The sequence below is a fragment of the Mya arenaria genome, chromosome 5 (genome assembly GCF_026914265.1).
Source record: "Mya arenaria isolate MELC-2E11 chromosome 5, ASM2691426v1".
In the NCBI taxonomy this organism is placed as follows: Eukaryota; Metazoa; Mollusca; class Bivalvia; order Myida; family Myidae; genus Mya; species Mya arenaria.
In genome coordinates, this window is record NC_069126.1 from 74,270,576 (window position 1) to 74,290,374 (window position 19,799).

General features: G+C 34.1%; 1 protein-coding gene and 1 long non-coding RNA gene across 2 annotated transcripts; one reads left to right on the top strand and one right to left on the bottom strand.

Annotated features, from left to right (window-relative positions):
• The first annotated feature begins 9,405 nt into the window (after nucleotides 1-9,405).
• LOC128235952 (putative nuclease HARBI1) lies at nucleotides 9,406-11,274 on the top strand. Its single transcript, XM_052950738.1, has 4 exons — nucleotides 9,406-9,829; nucleotides 10,481-10,593; nucleotides 10,781-10,892; nucleotides 11,096-11,274. Exons 1-4 carry the CDS (start codon nucleotides 9,406-9,408, stop codon nucleotides 11,272-11,274), a joined length of 828 nt encoding a protein of 275 aa, XP_052806698.1.
• A 6,901-nt stretch (nucleotides 11,275-18,175) lies between these two features.
• LOC128233808 (uncharacterized) lies at nucleotides 18,176-19,592 on the bottom strand. Its single transcript, XR_008260784.1, has 4 exons — nucleotides 19,375-19,592; nucleotides 19,040-19,197; nucleotides 18,532-18,596; nucleotides 18,176-18,266 (listed from the first exon to the last, which is right to left on the bottom strand). It is a non-coding gene; the product is annotated as an uncharacterized LOC128233808 (long non-coding RNA).
• Between the last annotated feature and the right edge of the window lie 207 nt (nucleotides 19,593-19,799).

The window sequence follows — 19,799 nt, forward strand, 5'->3', positions numbered from 1 at the left end:
TAACACAGGTACAATACGGGGACAATTCAAGTAGCCGAACATGGTAAGTTGATAACACTACGAGGACAATCCTAGTGGCCGAACGTGATAAAATGCTTATACGGGTATTATTCGGGGAAAATCCGAGAAACCTAAAATGGTTAGTTGCTAACGCAGGTACAGTACGAGGACAATCCCAGTATCTAAACATGGTAAGTTGCTTACACATGTGCAATGCTCGGACAATCCCAGAAGTGGAAAAAAGTAAATTGCTTACACGGGTACAATACGGGTACAATCCTAGTAATCGAACTTGGTAGGCTGCTAACATAGGTGCAATACGCGGACAATTCCAGTAGCCACTATCAGTGATTACTCGAAACCATTGTGCTTAACTTAAATAATTCTAAAATTACTGCTTTTTGGGTTTTCAGACCATGGATTGCGATGCTGAAGTCCAGCAGGTGATGTCTTTGAGACTGTCCAGAGTATTGAGGGACATAGGCGTGAGCAAATATTTGGTTGCGCAGAGGAGGAATACATTCTTAAAATTGGAAAAACTGAGTCATTTAATAGACAGTACTGAATATAATATTAGGTGTGTCAATTATTTCGTCGGCAGCCAATCAGAAGGAACAACGACTCTAGGCATGGAATCAGATATAGATGCTATATTACGTGCAGATTGTTTCAGCGTGATAATGGATTGGGCAGAATGGAACCCAGGAAATATATGTCTTTTGGTAATAAAGAACGAACATTCTCCGCCCCAGCACTGCTGTCTGCAGATACTGAAACGTGATTGTCCATTGCCTGAAACACTGGACAATGCAAAATTGGAGGTCGAGGAGACAATGGACGGCAAGTTGCTGCTGAAAAACACTTGGATAGAGGCTAAAATGAAACAGGACTTTGGTCGTTTTTATAGAAAACAAGGGCCATCAAGAAGTTTTTCGAAAGATGCAGATCACATTTTCGCATTTAGCTACGAAAGACCGATTTTCGAATGCACTTTCCTATTTAGAAGACCAAAGCCTGGTCACTGGCCTAGACCTGCAATACTAGCGAAGGCACGTTTGTGTGAAACCTTCCTCGTCCCACAGGGACACGCTGAGAGTGATCAGTCAAAACTGGAATGGAGATTCTCTACGCCACTGATTGAAAGACTGCTCATGTTTGATCTTAATATTCAGAATATACAGGCGTATACACTTCTAAAGATCTTACGAAAGTCTTTCTTCAAACCCTTAGTTGGTGATAGACTAAGCACTTTTCATTTCAAAACTGCTCTATTGTTCACTCTTGAGACATATCCTCCCGAAATCGGGCAGGAACGTAACCTGCTGCAGTGTGTTATAAACTGCCTGAAAACTCTTCAACGTTGGTTTAAACATCGGCACTGTCCACATTACACGATATCGGGAGTGGACTTGTTCGTGGGGAAACTGCGAAAATGGGAGTTTCCTCTCCTGTCAGCAGTTCTGTCTGACATGATAGACAATATCATGCACTATTTGTTCCAAATAGAAATGGACCAGATAGGGGAAAGGATTGTTGGCGGTCCCAACGTTGTCAGGACAAGGTACAATAATGCGGTAGTTACAGGTTGGATTTGTTTTAAGTATTTTATTGAGACATTTTTCACTGCATACTGGAATTTGTTAAAGGAAAGGAAAGACATTTTAGAAATTCTGAACTATATCATACGAGTTCGGGAGAGTCTATCTGAAAGTGATATGAGAGTTGATTTACAGCACGCAGAAAGGTTTCTATACCAATATATTGCCACAATGATGGCATCCATGTGTCTACAAAGGAACCAGCTTATCCAACCAGGTGTATACCGTCTATATGAGGCCTCCCAATGGTCAGATCTCACCTCTAGCAGACTGAAGATGGCATCCATGATGTACTGCAGTGGTCAGTACGAGATGGCTAAATTGGTGTTGACCTACACAGAGGGACTGCTGCATGCCGATGTGCTGCAGTGGGGTCCGACGCCGGGAAGGGCGAGCCATGAGCCAACTGAGAAGTTTCGACAAAAGACTTATACGCTGCCTTTTTTAGAAGTGATAAAACGGCATATTGGATGCAGCGTTATGTTTAATTCATTAGAGGTGTGTTGTGTACCTGGGTTTCTTGTATACGAGATGCATAGAACGAATCGTCCTGAAGATTTTCACAAACGACATCCAATAGTCGATACCTGGATGGACCTGATAGTTATTGATTCCAAACCTTTTATGTTCTACCTGCAGTACCTCACATTCAGACAACTGGGTGAAGAAGAGAGAAGACTTGAAGCTCTAGCTAAGTTATACAATTACGTTTATGTTGAGAGTAGAGGACGTGGTCATATAGATACAGCCCTCCATGTACTTGGCCACTGCTATGAACTGGAGAACGAATATGATTTGGCATGGGCATGCTACAGAAAATCCCTCGATTTCTTCCCGTATAACAACGCAGCTAGGTGGCATATCTTGAGACTCCTTCAGTAGGCATGAGGAATACCAGAAAATTAGAAACACACAGCTTATCACCTAAACATGGTGTGGTATCTTCGAAAGTCCATTTGTTTGTCCGGTTAGCGCAGTGGTAAGCGCAGTCGTTTCTCACCTAGGCGACCCGGGTTCGAATACCAGCTTGGGCGCATGTGGGTTTGGTTTGTGGTCACCGTGCCGGACAAATGGGTTTTCTCGTGGTTCTCCGATTTCCTCCATAACACATAACAACAATATCGCGTAACATTGTGCCAACGAGAGTAATAAATATAATATGTAATTACTTATATATCAATCGTTGTAAAATGAATAGGTTTAATCTGATTTTTTGAGTGTTTGTTATCTTTATGACATTTTTAGAAATATTTAAAGTCATACAACTCAAATTATGAGAAATGTCTGAAGTAAACCATTTAACATATTAAGAGCTGTCTTACGTTATGCATATAATATTTTAAAAGTGTTTGGAGTAATACTAAAGTGTTTGAAGTAAACCATATAACATTTCAAGAAGTGTTTGAAGTAAACCATATAACATTTCAAGAAGTGTTTGAAGTAAACCATATAACATTTCAAGAAGTGTTTGAAGTAAACCATATAACATTTCAAGAAGTGTTTGAAGTAAACCATATAACATTTCAAGAAGTGTTTGAAGTAAACCATATGACATTTCGAGAAGTGTTTGAAGAAAAACATATGACATTTCGAAAAGTGTTCGAAGTAGACCGTATGCCGTGTTTGAAATAATGCATGCTACAAGAGTGCACTTGGTGACATTGTGACAATAAAACGAACTTCAGATGTTTCATTAATAGTTATTTACTAAGTTTCCATCTTGACATTTATGATTGAAGAATGCGAATGAAGAGACACATTCTAAACTGATATGATATTAATCGCTATGAATTGACTTGTACTTATTTGATATTAAACAGGTGTGCCAGTAAACGGGGTTTATGTTTAAACCTTTGGCTACTGAGCTTGTTTCTGTAGTTTTTCATAAAAAATATTGTCCTAACATCTAATAAACAAACATGTGAGTTTATTTTTTGACTTATGATTAATTTGAAAAAAAAGAAAACATAAACACACCCAATTCTGACTCTAAATACATTTATATAAAAAAACATTTTACTTTAAAGCTGCACTCCCACAGAGTGAACGTTGCGACAACTTTTTTAATTTTTGTCTTGGAACGACCTAATTTTTGCGAACATTTATGGAAACCAGTTATATAAGTCTGCTGACAAAAAAATAGATCGCAGATTATTATATTTTAGTTTAAAAATGTATGTTTTATGCATTTTTTTAAACCGTTAATAACGGTTTAAGCCATAAAACATTAATTTTCGAACGGAAATATGAAAATCTACGATCTGATTTTTTGTCAGCAATCTTATATCATTGGTTTGCAGATATGTACGCAATAATTTGCTCTTTCCAAAACAAAAAAAAAATATGAAAAGTTGAAAAAATGCTATATCTGTATATGAGAGTTCAGCTTTAAAGAAAGTCTCAATTCTTGTCTGCATTGCTTGTTATTTTTATGTTTAAAACAATTTAAAATTCAAGTGAAACTATTTTTATTCACAATAACTACCAATAATATGTTAGTTAACGAAAGTGTCAATAAAAGAAGATAACAATTATTTATTTTTCTTTTAAACTCCAATTTGGTTTCCATGGCATATGTATCTTTAATCAAATCTTATTCAACATCTATATAAAGCATCAGATTGAAACATCAAATGTAATACTAATATATAAATAACATGTCGCAACGGATTAAAACGAAAGCAGAGCCTATACTGTTTTTATTATAAGCATTATCATGTTAATTAAATATTGATTCCTAGTGTTCATATGTTCGTGCAGTATAAATATCCCTAGGCGATCTTGTATGACAAATGAAGGAGATTTGTATACGGATTTTAGTTTCAAGAATCCAAATATCGAAAGGATTTTGAAATGTGTTAAATTTAAAATAAAAAGAAATGCCTACGAAATTAGCATGAACGAGGGTTGTCCGGAAAGTTTTGAGACTGCATTCATAAAAAATTACCACTCATAGGATGTAATTAAAATTTTATCAGCTGTCAATCGTATCTCATATAAACAAATCCTGAAAGTTTCAACAATATACTACGAAGTGAACGTATACAACAAACATTACAAAAAGTACAGGTTACCAGCCACGGAGCACTTCGTTGTCTCATTGCGTCACGTCATTTACAGTTTTTCAAAATACGCTCCTTCTGCACGTACACACTTACGGTGAAAATCAACTCATTGCTTGAATATCTCTCCGTACCACCCTTTTATGATATTATGAACAACTGCTCTTTTTAGCTGAACGAATTCGTCAATTTCCCTCTCTGTCCTCCGCCAGTCTTCTTGTAACATGTCCTGCACTGAATTTACGTCAATTTCACTCACGACTGACGGTCTGCCGCTCCGCTTCTAATCGCACACATTTCCATGCTCGTCACTGAAACGTCCATACCAGTGAAATACCAAAGCCCTTGAACATGCTGGCTTTGATTTATCCCATGTTAGAAACGTATATGTATTTGTAGGAGTTATTCCGCTGCGAACACAGTGTTTGATCATAGCGCGCTGCTCCGTGCGTGATGTTAACGTTGGTTTTTTTCCGACATCTTCGAAATACCTCTCTACTTCCGCTGATCGTTACAACCATGTCTACTGTTAGATTGCGTCAATAATTTGCTTAGTTATACAGCTGACGTCATACTGTCGTCATATGTTTTGACGTGACGTTTTTGGCGTCTATTATTCAGACGGAGTAGTATATATGAATTGAGAACAATTTTCAGAAAACGTCAATTTCAAAGTGCTCCGTGAAGCGCTAGATGGGTTGTCTTGACAACCATTTCCTTCCTTAATTTGAGATTATTTATTATTTATATTTCAAAAGGAAACTCGTGAATAGTCTATATACACAGCTGTTTATTGTTTGTTGATTTATATAAAAAACATTTTGAAATATAGACACAGTACATGAAAAAAATGTTAAATTATGTACAAAAATAAAATTACAAAAAAGCACAATAGAACATCTCATGTCCGGTGACAGTTCAAATAAAGAAAAGGATAAAGCAATCACACGTCCGAAGTTTGTTGAAATAAAAAACTCGAAATTGATCATCTCACGTCCCATGTCAGTTCAAACAAAGATGGTAAAGTGAGGAGGTACTAGATAGTTAAGAGGGGCTTAACTAAGGGAACGACCTTTTGACATTCGCTGCTTCATCTGAACCGAAAATTAAATGGTTTATAATGTTGACATGTGGATTTGGGGTACTCTCTCAGGAAATTTTTCTAGTTGAAATTGCTGCATTTTAGCGCATTTTATTACATTTTCTCCAATATAGGCATAAATAGTAAATTTGGACGTCCTTGGAGAGAGGGCTGGGGGTAGCAGGCCGAAGGCTAGCTCGTGCCAAGCCAATTGTTTTTATTGAAGTGCCTAGATTTCCATTGATACATGTGACACAACAATGCCATATACAGGGAAAAAACAACAACATGCATTTCATAAATATAATACTAACCTGTAAACACAGTGATACAGGAACTAGATATTCAAGGTATCATATATATGTTCAAATAAAAAATGTAATGCCAACTTTCCATTTGCCTTTATTGTTTGATGCATGTTAACCCAAAATAAGTTTGGTATCAGTTTAAGAGATGCTGCCTGTTCATTGCTTATAGCTAAAAGAAGTGGCTGAAAATAAACAATATATAAAGTTATTGCAAGTTAGTATTGTTGTTTTTAAATATTTTAATTGAAATTGGCAGTGAAAGGACTTATCTGAAAGCCAAACATAAATTAATGTGATATATGTTCGGAGTAATATTAAATATTCTTTTCTATACATCAAACTCTTTCAAAACATATCAACAGAAATGAGGTCACTAGGCATCGGAAATAGACATACGTGTACATCGGACACCGTAATGTCAGACTGAACAAAGGGTAGTTTATGTCCGGGAATTGCTTTCTATTGAACTGCACGGAATATATCTATACATTATTATACACAGAATAACGAAAACACGCAGTTCATAATATTAATATCTATATTAACATTTAAACACTGAAATTGAGAAACTATATATTCAAAATCAAGCTGAACAAAATGTAAAAGCGCATGTGAGACAATGTCTCAAGAATATGAGACAAGACGGAATATGAAAAAAAACATGAGAAAAGACTGAATATGAGACAAACAGAATATGAGACAAGACTGAATATGAGACAAACAGAATATGAGACAAGACTGAATATGAGACAAACAGAATATGAGACAAGACTGAATATGAGACAAACAGAATATGAGAGAAGACAGAATATGGGACAAGACAGAATATGAGACATGACAGAATATGAGACATGACAGAATATTAGACATGACAGAATATGAGACAAGACAGAATATGAGACAAGACAGAATATGGGACAAGACAGAATATGAGACATGACAGAATATGAGACAAGACAGAATATGAGACAAACAGAATATGAGAGAAGACAGAATATGGGTCAAGACAGAATATGAGAAAAGACTGAATATGAGACAAACAGAATATGAGACAAGACTGAATATGAGACAAACAGAATATGAGACAAGACTGAATATGAGACAAACAGAATATGAGAGAAGACAGAATATGGGACAAGACAGAATATGAGACATGACAGAATATGAGACATGACAGAATATTAGACAGGACAGAATATGAGACATGACAGAATATGAGACAGGACATAATATGAGACAAGATAGAATATGAGACAATATTGAATATGATACAAGATAAAATATGAGACAAGATATAATATAGGACAAGATAAAATATGAGACAAGATATAATATAAGACAAGATAAAATATGAGACAAGATAGAATATGAGGCAAGATAAAATGAAAGACAAGATAGAATATGAAACAAGATAAAATTTGAAAAAAAAGAATATGAAAGAAGACAGAATATCATACAAAATAGAATATGAGAGATGACAGAATATGAAAGAAGACAGAATATCATACAAAATAGAATATGAGAGAAGACTGAATATGAACATAGATAGAATATGAGAAAAGTCAGAAAATGAGACAAGAAAGAATATAAGACAAGAAAGAGACAGGACAGAAATGAGACAAGATAGAATATGAGACAAGATAAAATTTGAAAAAAAGATTGAATATGAGACAAGATAGAATATGAGAAAAGAAAGAATATGAAAGAAGACAGAATATAAGACAAGATAGAATATAAGAGAAGAAAAAATATGAGACAAGATAGAATATGAGACAAGATAGAATATGAGACAAGATAGAATATGAGACAAGACAGAATATGAGACAAGATAAAGTAAAAGACAAGATAGAATATGAAACAAGATCAAATTTGAGAAAAGATAGAATATGAGACAAGAAAGAATATAAGACAAGATAGAATATGAGACAAGAAAGAATATAAGACAAGATAGAATATGAGACAAGAAAGAATATGAGAGAAGACAGAATATAAGACAAGATAAATAAGAGACAAGATACAATATGAAACAAGATCGAATATGAGAAAAGATATAATATTTGACAAGATAGAATATGAGAAAAGATAGAATATGAGACATGATAGAATATGAGACATGATAGAATATGAGAGAAGACAAAATATGAGACAATATAGAATATAAGACAAGATAGAATATGAGACATGATAAAATATGAGAGAAGACAAAATATGAGACGAAATAGAATATGAGAATAGTGAGAATATAAGACAAGATAAAATAAGAGACAAGATAGAATATGAAACAAGATCAAATTTGAGAAAAGATAGAATATGAGACAAGATAGAATATGAGCAAAGATAGAATATGAGACATGATAGAATATGAGAGAATACAAAATAAGAGACAAGATAGAATATCAGAGAAGACAGAAAATAAGACAAGATAGAATATGAGACAAAATAGAATGAGAGACGAGATAGAATATGAGAGACGACAGAGTATTAGACAAGATAGAATATGAGACAAGATAGAATATTAGATAAGATAGAATATGATAAAAGTTATCATATGAGACAATATCAAAATCGAGACAATGTAGAATATGAGACAAGATCGAATAGGAGACAGATAGAATTTGAGACAAGATAGAATAAGAGACAAAGCAGAATATTAGTCAAGATATCATATGAGACATGACAGAATATGAGGCAAAACAATATATGAGACAAGATCAAGTATGAGACAAGACAGCATATAAGACAATATAAAATATGAGACAAGACAAAATATGATAGAATATTAGACAAGATGGACTATCAGACATGATATTATGTATGACAGGATAGAACATGAGACAAAAAATAAATTAAGAACTAGTCAGAATATGTTACAAGACGGATTATCAGACATGTCAGAATATGAGATAAGACAAAATATGAGACAAAACAGTATATGAGACATATATGAGGTCAGATTATTATACCTCACTTTTGTCTACAATGGTAAAATCCCATTACACGAAAAAGAGATATTTAGACTATCAGAAACATTTCAACCTTTTTGACACGTGACCAAGTGAATATTCACTGTCAGGTCATGAGACCGCAGTGATATTTTGAAAGTCATATAAGGGCGAACAACTGCTTCAATATTTTAGCCTAATCATGACGTGATTGCCTCCCTTATACACATACAGCCCTGGGCCCGTATTCACGTACGTGTCTTAGCCTCAAATGTAGACTTAGGACTCAAGACTCAGACTTTGGGCTGTAAAACGGTTTTCACTAATGTTTCTGAGATCAAAGTTTGAGTCCAAAGTCTGAGCCTGAGTCTCAAACCTTGAGTCTATAATTTAGAAGCTTTGCAACCTTCAAAGATGGCGGCTGGACATAGAGCTATCGTTAGAGATCGTATGAATCAGAGGCAAGTGCCACGTCCTCGTGTTTTTCGCGATAGGAGTAACCCTCTGGAGGACCTAAGGGCAGAGGAGATATTTGCTCGCTATCGTATCCGGCCGGAAACGATCTACTTCATTGTTGATTTATGCCAGACAGCTGCCCGGGACACAGGCAGATGTTTCGCAATACCTTTAGTGTTGTGCGTTTTAAGCTACCTGCGGTTTTTGGCAACAGGAGCTTTCCAGTTGACTGTCGGTGACACTGTCAACCTGAGCCAGCCCACAGTAAGCAGAGTTTGCCGCCAGGTTGGACAGGTGCTTTCTGCTCTTGCAGACCGGTATATCTGCTTCCCCTCCGGTGATCGTGTCCGCCAAGTGAAGCAGCAGTTCGGTGCCATGGCTGGTATGTAATACCCACTATATATTCACTTCTTAAGCTTAAACTTTAAAGGAATTACTCAGCAAAATATTGTTTATGTCACCTCCATTGAAGGAGAGTATTCTTAGTGGGACGTAAACCTTGCACCCTGTTATGTAGGTTAACCTAAAAATAGCTCACCTATAGTCTTTTTCACTCTTTCTGTCATGAATACATGTATGTTTATGTTAACCTAAATTTATGTATACATGTATGAAGTAAGTAATAATAAGAAAGGCTTGACAAGTGATTTTTAAGCATGACAATAACTGGAGGTAAATGAAGTTGTGCCTGTTTGACATATTCCTTCATTTCAATGCAAATATTACTGTTGATATACATATTTTAGTGAAATAAGTTAGAATTGCATGTACAAGGAGTTCTACATGTATTTTAACAGTATTGAAAGAAGTAACTAATATATAAAATCTTGATGAATGATCCCATTCCTCATGTGATGTGATTAAATATTCCATTTAAAAGTCTGAGTATGAATTTCAATACATTTCTATGTTTTCACAGGAACCATTGAGAGTAACCGATGATATACAGTTTCTGTTTTCTGAACACCTAAGACTGGGACCAATAACAAAAAAAATCTTACTAAGTCTAAAATTATACATGATCATGTTTCAGGCTTTCCCAACGTTGTCGGGGTAATTGATTGCACCCATGTTCTGATAAAGAAGCCATCGGCCAATCCAGAGGATTACATTGGGAGGAAAGGAGTTCCTACAATAAATGTTCAGGTAAATTGAATTGAATTGAATGTTATCCATTTTCCAAGATGTTTAATTCATTTACCATAACCATCTTAATCCTTGAGTTTCTACTCAATTACAAAGTTATACTTAACATAACATTTATTGAACTGATTTGAATTATATGTAATTTAGCATTATTGAAATCACAAATATTAAACTGTGTATATTTCAGGCTGTATGTGATGCCTCATATAGGATCACATCAGCAGTAGTGATGTGGCCAGGGAGGACACACGATGCACGTATCTGGCGCCAATGTGCACTCCGAAGGAGGTTTGAAGATGGTATGAACATTTATATGACTTAATAAATGGATACATTAGTACTGTTAAATGAAACCATATGCTTCCTATCTAGTTATAGCATGCATTCATACGGATAAATATAGTCTTCCTAGATAAAGCAGTTAAAAAATACTGGGACAGTCTGGCTATTTTTTAATTGATCTGTTGTGTAGTTGTAATATAATGACACATTTTACCCACAGGTGATATGCAAGGGTTTTTACTTGCTGACAGTGGTTATGCCTGTACAAGGTATATGTTAACCCCCTACATGAATCCTGTGGGAGAGGCACAGGCACGTTACAATGGAGCACTGTGTCGCACAAGGGTCATTGTTGAGCAAACCTTTGGAATTTTGAAGCAACGATTTCAGGTAGAATAACATTAACACTTTTTAAAATTTCCCTCTGCTTAAGGAACATTATACAGATGTATGGCAATGTATTAATTATATAAAATATAGTAATATAAAGTAATTTGTTCTTGCAATGTGTGTTTTTCCCCAAAACAATGCATTTTCTTGTTGTCAGGTACTTCGGAGGAAGTTGAATTGTTTTCCAGAAAGGGCATGTATGCATATTAGAAACTGCATCACATTGCACAATCTGGAGATCGATCGCAGGGATATCGTTGCTGTGGACCCAATCGACCCCATTGATAACCCTCATTATCATGGAGTTGATGTTGGGGACAACATGGACGGGAGGGCCGCCAGGGAGTACGTGATCAGAATGAACTTTGAGCGATAGGTAAAATCACTTGTAATACAACATTCTTTTTATCAATACATACACATGTATTGTTAAATGTGATGAGCTTTTCAGGCAGAACATCATAGATGGCAATCATAACCTCTTTTTTCATTTCAGGTGCTGAGATCCTGGAGTCTATGTACCCATAAGCTTTTAATCATCCTCTGATGCATACTAACCTGCTTGTAACATAGCATCAAGATGGACGGTGAATGTGTTGTACACCGTTTAAGTTATTAGCAAGGCAACCTTAGCACAAAAGAACCTTGGGGTTCGGGTTAGGAACGCATGGTTTTCATACAGGACAATCAAGCACTAGTTAGTGGCACATGCATGTGAAGTGATAAGTTTAACCTAACAGACTGATTTCCTGTTTTGTTTCTAGTTTTCATTTGAAGTAAGCATATAAAAACAACAAAGACATCATTTGATAGGGTTCATGTTTTAATTACCTGACCACTATGAACAAGTAACAATGTGGAATGCTTCATATCACAATTGTGTTCTCATAAATGAACAGGCCCCAACTTCTCAAGTCTATTATAACATGATAAATTTTAGATCACTATTTTTGTTTTCCAAAAATTTGCATTATATTTACTTCTTTAAGAACTTTTATACTTTAGATAGGTATATGCTGTATGTTAATAACATTTAACTATTTATTTTCAATTCAAATTTAAAGAAGTTTTGAGAAATTGTGACCAGAGCATAAACTCTTAGAATGTTAACAATGATGATGTTAACAATTCTGTTAACTTAAAACACTTCTAATCAATACACCATTATAGTATAAACAAGAGCTGTCACAGAGACAGCTCGACTATTCGGCCGCTTTTCGATTTAAGGATTGAAACTATCTGAGGTAGTATGCAAATTTTAACATAAATTCTAAGTCGAAACAGGGGCTTAATTCTGTCAAAATGATTGATACAGTTACCTCCTCCTGTGTACATGTCAAGGGCATGATGGTGAACAAGCATGCAAAGTTTCAAAGCTAGATGTCAATGGACTTTGAAAATATTTGAGATAGTACGAAAACTTTAATGTAAATTCTAAGTAGAAAAGGGACATAATTTTGTAAATATGCTTGATAGAGTTACCTCCTCTTGTGTACACATATTTGAGGTGGTACACAAACTCTTACAAATTGTTTTAACATAAGTGGTTAAGCCGACGCTCAGGTGAATAGGATAGCTCTCCTTATTCTTCGAATAGTCGAGTTAAAAACGATGAGGAATAACACTCATATATACACCACAGTTTTAACAAAGTATGTAATTCAAATCAACCATAGGGCTTAGTGTGACAACTAGCTACAATTAAGCAATGAAAGTACAATACATATGCAAACATCACATACAGTTTTAGTTAGGACCGATATCATATCTAATGTACACTTCTATAATATTTGACAACGATCTGTATTCTCTGAAACCTAATATAAGTGTTTTATTTTGACTAAATAATTTGTAATGACAATATAAACAACACAGATGAGTGACGCTCATGGAAATTGTACAGCCATACTTACATGGACAGACTTTCAGACTTTATAAATGATACTATCTATTGTTCAATGTTAAGTAAATTTCGACAAGAACGTAAGTCAGTACCTTACTGCTTATTAATTCACCATGCCATTGTTGACAAAAAGAACACAATCACTTATTGACTGTCCAAATATTGGATAAAATCACCATAAATTCAGATGAAATGTGTTTGTAAATTCCGTTAACATGTTATACTTTGCATAAAATGACAAACTATCACAATCAGTTCCAATTAAACAGAGACACCTGGTTTTTTTTTCAAATAACTGAGATGTAATGATCATAACATATTAATGTTATGAGTTGAATTTGATATATATCAATTAAAAAAAACTACATAAAGTCAGTGTTGTACATATATATATATATATATATATATATATATATATATATATATATATATATATATATATATATATATATATATATATATATATATATATGAAGTCATGCATACAAAACACCGGGAAAGCAATCAATAAAAAGTATACACATTTGCATCAATAAAGTGATAATTGTGAAAATAATCATTAGTATAAATTAACAGTGTCAATCATAAAGAGCAGACTTTCTCAAACTCCATATGAACCTTGTGAATTATAAATAAATGTGAACTGTGTAATAATTGGATATTTGAAAAGTAACAAGCAATACCCTTAACTTAATTGTCTGATCACTTTATGGCACCATACAGTTTGTAAATTTGATATGTATATACTATATAGCAAACTACATACCTTATGTCCTTAATAAATAATTACTTAAGCAAACTTTACAAAGAATATTTCATCGGACATGGATAAACAATGATGTGTAACATATATATGAAATGTCATCATCAAACCTTAAGTTTAATCAACAATGTATAGTAGGTTTGTGTTTAATGCAACTATGGTAAACCTTTTTTCCTGTATTTACAACATGAAAATTTATGCAGTAGCCGAATAACATATATGGTTTAAAAACTTTAATAGCACATGAATTTCAGGGCATTACTTACTACAACAAGTACAGTTTGACTTGATCAAAAATAAAGTCACCTAAGCCAGTCTTACCTGCAATTCAACACTGTACAACGCTTCTCATATATGAGATGATTGATGTAGGATCTCAAAAGTAATTTTGAAGAACAATTAGGTTAAACAAGTACATCACCTTCAAATATACAATGAAAAATACAGGGACAAGCCTAATATGTTTCAAAGGCAATCTAATAGTGTGCTTGTTACTTTCAACTATCCAATGAATTGGTTGAGCAGAATTATTTATTAAAAGTAAAGGAATCTATAAAAGGATTTCCTGAATGAAACTCAATGGAAGACCTTTGCAAATAATAGCTTTTGGCAGCATCAGCCATTTCCTTAACTGAAATAAGTGCATTTTTGTTCTAATAATAGGTCCATCTGGAGCTTGATTTTTTTGGTCTCCTCCCTAATCCTGACATTGTCAAGCGAAAGGTTTTCTGCAGTTAATTCATTTATTGTGGACTGCTCCGTGGTGACATTTTTTCTTTTGGCTGAAAAACAACAAAAACGTATTTTTATTTTATACTCGACTTAATATATATAATGTTAGTATAGCTATCACATTTATCATTTACTTCCATCATACAATATTTTAAAACAAAATCACTATATATACTGCTTCATAAATTATAGAAAAGATGTTATCTGCTTTTTTTACAATTATGATATCAAAGAGTAACAAGAAGTTGAACTTAACAGTATTCATGAACACTAGATTCTTCACAAGGGAATATATTGGTAAAATAAGAACTCTGGCATATCAATACAGCCTATGCATGAAAAACCTTATATGTTACAGCTAAAAATAATATCAGATAAGACATTTTCTAATGTGAGTTAATTTAAGAGCTACCACAGCAGATGGTACAAGCAAAGGAAGTGTATGCATAAAAAGATCTGTCCTTAACTACGACACAAAAAAAATCTCATTTAATCTTTACTTAAATGAAATTACCTTTCCCGGTCTTTTGCCTGCACGACTTCATTGGACCTGAAAGATATGAAAAAGTTAATTTGTTAAGTCGACTATATTAAAGCTGCACTCTCACTCATATACTGACTGTTTTAAAAACTTTTATATTTCTTGTCTCAGAAAGAGAAAAATTTGGCGTGAAATATCTGCAAACAAGTAAAAAAAGATTGCATACAAAATATTATATTGCAGATTTTCACATTTCTGTTCGAAAAATAATTGCTAAAACTGTTACTAACAGTTTAGGAAAAATACAACCAGTCTGAATCCTCAAGTATAATAGTAAAAACAAGAGCTGTTACAGGGACAGCGTGCTCGACTATTATGCCGCTTTTCAGTGAAAGGTTCGAAAAGTTTTAGAAATGGATCACTGTAAGATTAGATTTCATTTGGTTACATTGAAAATGTTAACAATTATGTTGGGTGGTTGTATACAATTATATTAAGTCTCAATGCAATACATCACGTAGTTGCAAAAACTTTCAGTTTCGGTTTCAAATTTAGACAAAAATGTGTTGATTTTTTTTTATTTTTCTTAAACAACTGAATTATTATGCACATGACTACATACAGGTACCAATTACTGATTATAAAATTTAGAAAAAGCATTTGATGTATGCTAGGTTCTTGTCATAATACACTTTTATAGATCACCCATATTGTTAGAAATGTTTGCAATATTTGGATTTAAGGTCAAAATATTTTTTTATTTGTATTTCCTGATAATTTCACGAAGTTATTTCCGTGTAATTTGAAGTATTTACTTTCATGTAATTGTTTACCGCTCGATGCGACAAAGTAACCTAAATTTTAAATGGCTTAATTATATAAAGTTTATTTTTGACTCCACTGGTAATTCAAATTTGTTCGAAAATCAAATAAATGTAAATGTTAAGTTCACAAGTTATAGTATAACGAAAATATTAAAAGACCAGTACTTACAATTTTGGCACGAAAAAATGAGATCGTCCAATAAAGGAATATTTTACAATAGCTTTAAGCAAACGATTACACAAGAGAAGTATTTAACTATCATTCCACTAAATCATGCTTTAAATTTATACAAACTTAGATCATGTAATTTTAAATTTCCAGTTGAAACTTTAGCATGGCAAGGAATAGAATACGCGCACAGGCAGTGTCCGCTCTGTCAGTCAGACATTGGCGACAGCTACCATTACATATTAACGTGCACAATTTTCCAGGATCAAAGAAAAAGCTTCATTTCACGATATTATTGGCAGCATCCAAATATGATAAAATATAGCGAGCTCCTAAGTACAAGTAATAAAAAAACTCTCGTTATCTGTCAAAGTTCGCCAGATATCTGATGAATCACGTGAAATTTTAACAATTATTGATTACTCTACTTCTTCTTACCTCCAGGCTTATATTCCTAATCACGCAGCGATCATTATCTCTACTAAGTCCATTATTCATAACTAGTTAAATCTAAATAATCTCATATTAAATTTGTAGTCCAAGACCACTTACACCATTCATAATTTTCTGCACGTGCTTTTTGTACCGTTAGCTAACGAAACGAGGCGAATTTCCATTCATAAAATATCCCGAGTTTAAGGGACTTGTTTTTACAACAGATCTGTTAGTATACATGCCAAATTTTAAGCTGTACAACTTTGTATTACATTGATTTCCTTAATCATGCCTGTTAGCGTTTTGTCACTGTACCCGGTAGTAAAATTGCCTCAATTGTTATTTTCCGTCATGTTGTTTACCCAATTGCCTGTATATGTTATTACATGTCTGTTGTAACGATATGTTACCGTGACAAAATAAAAAGTGAATGTGTGTGTATGTGTGTGTGTAAAATAATTGACAATCATGAAAACTGGGTTTGAATTTTCAACCACTATGTCACACTTTTGCCTCATTAGTTGGAAAAGCACCCATATTTTGTGTGCTTGCACACAAAACCTACACCAGAATTTCTATGTCGTACAATAAACTATTTAAATTAAATGCAAACAAGATTTATCTTAATTAGTTAATTAAGTAGGTTGAATTGTTGAGTACAATTGTAAGAAGTCTCAATGCAATACTTCAAGAAATTGCTGGGAAATTAAACAAGGTGTGTTGGAAAACCGGCGCTTGGGTGAGTAGTATAGCTCTCCATATTCTTCAAATAGCCGAGCTAAAAATGAATGCCATCAGACAAAATTGTGTGATTCTATCAAAGTAGCTCGTGTGATAATGTATGACGACATTTTTTTTCAGTACCATACAACATTGCACGCATACATTCAGACTTCCTGCAAGACATAACACATTAATGAAAGTGAAAGGGTTTACGGAATTGAATTGCTTCTATTGATTTCATGTGGGGATAAGGAAAAGAATGAAACATTTCACCTCCTAATGTTTCTGGGATAGTGGCCCCAGACGTTGGCTCATCTGCCATGATCATTGAGGCCGGTTTCGATGCCCGAAAAATTTGTTCAAGGTCTGCAATAATAAAAATCATCTCAAAAGTTTGGCATGGCACGTTGGATTGTTATTTCATCAATGGAAAACTCGTACAACTTCTACCAGTATACATAATGTGATTTGATTTTGTATTTATTATTCAAAGTCATAACAATTTCAACCAAAATATGAACACCTTTAAAATAAGAACTTGTTTCAGTCATCAAAATTAGACTTTTGGATGAACAAGCCCGAACTCTTGTTTTATTGCATGGAATCATCTTTATGAACAAGCCCTGCTAATTAAAATTCAGAATTTGAGCAAGCCCGGAAGACATTTTACCAGAGCAGGGCTTGCGGGCTTGTGCTAATTTCGACCACTGCTGTTTACTGTCGATCAATTTGACATGACTATACCGTGCATATCAAACATTAGACTGATGAAGCTTTTACAAAACATGTGAATGAATGATAAAACATATGTGAATGAAGGATAAATACCATCTGAATCAAATCCTCCGCCAAGCCCGTGACAACTTCGTGTGTGGCAAGATGGTCTGCCACACACGACTCTGCCACGGACAATACAGCTGATGGTCCCCCTCCTGTTGGTGGATGCCGCAGCCCACTGACTTTGTTGATGGCTAAACGAAACAAAGATAATATGCAAGAAAATGTACTTTTCTGTCATATTTTCACACCTGACTGAATTAACAATTAAAGTAACCAAACATATAGAAATATTTTGTTTTAGTTAATGATGTACTGACACAATGAGACTTGACACAATGAGATGCATATAATCATATACATGTATACTTTCAGTAACTTCTGCAATTTTTCATTGCAAATCTTTTAGATTGTTTCTACCTCTATGAACTAGTAGCATGGTAAACATATTTTACTTACAGCGTCCTTTTACATTTTGAATTTTTTTCCGGCACTGTTCCGAAGAACGTGGAGCTGTAAATTCACTGAAATATAACAACATGAGGTGTTTTACTTTTAATTATTTTAACTTCAGTAATTCTTACCTATAAGTTGAATGTCCACTGGTAATTGTTTCAATGTATATTGCATTCTTATAAAAGTTTAAATATTTTTTGTATGAATAATTTTCATTCATTTGCCCATTCAATAACAAGTGTATCGCATCAATACAATGTTGATACATGTATATTATAAATTAGTACAGTATGTTTCAGTGGAACAATAATGAGGCAGTAATCCAGCTATGCATGGCCATGTTACATAACTGTTATTTATAATAAAATTGTTGAAAGCTGTGTTTAATACCGCATGCAAAATATAAACCTTATGAACACTTATCCTTCGTGCCATGCTGTCGCAACAAGAAATAACAACAAAAACACATGTACAAATAAGGTATAAAGTCTGTTTCAACTATCAAACGTACTGGCTTACAACAGTGGCAATCTCTTGCCACTTTGCCCGGCGTTTAGTTGAAATTTTGACAACACCACACCCTCTCATCTCTCCAAAAAGAAGATCCCAATTTTCACGTACGCTACCTCTGCTGCCTCTGTCCATGGGGGACTTTTTTGTTAAGAAACCCTAAAAGAATAACAACGTTATAATATCTTAACTTTCTAGGCCATTGCTAAGGTATCTACGTAAAAAAGAGTTCTCAATGAGAAATTATTCAGTATATGATCAGCATGTAAATTATTTTTTAACGAAATGCACGATATAAGTATCAATAATTTAATGAAAAACATGTAAACAATATACCTGTCGAGTCCATTATCCGTCTGTCAGTGATGTAACGTTAATAAGCTGAACAGTTGAACACGCATTTTATCCTTTCCAATATGTAGTAACACATTTGGATTCGTCCCGCCGGTTGTGTTACAAAATATGTAGTCTCCTACAGACCTTGTGGCCACTGCGACTAAACAGTCCGAGCAGTCGTCAACGTTGAACATCGAATGTAAAGACGGCCGACCAGGAGGAACTGAAACATAAAAAAAATGTTTTATCGTTGGTCTATTGTCGTTTCATAAACACGTTTGCGAGCTAAATTCAACGACACTTTGTGCAACTTTAAACTAAAAGCAGACCACAATATTCCGATGGAGAGGAAAAAAACTTAAATTTTGGTTTCATACAAAAACATTTTGTGTTGATTCGTGTTAGATAATGTTTCAAAATACTAC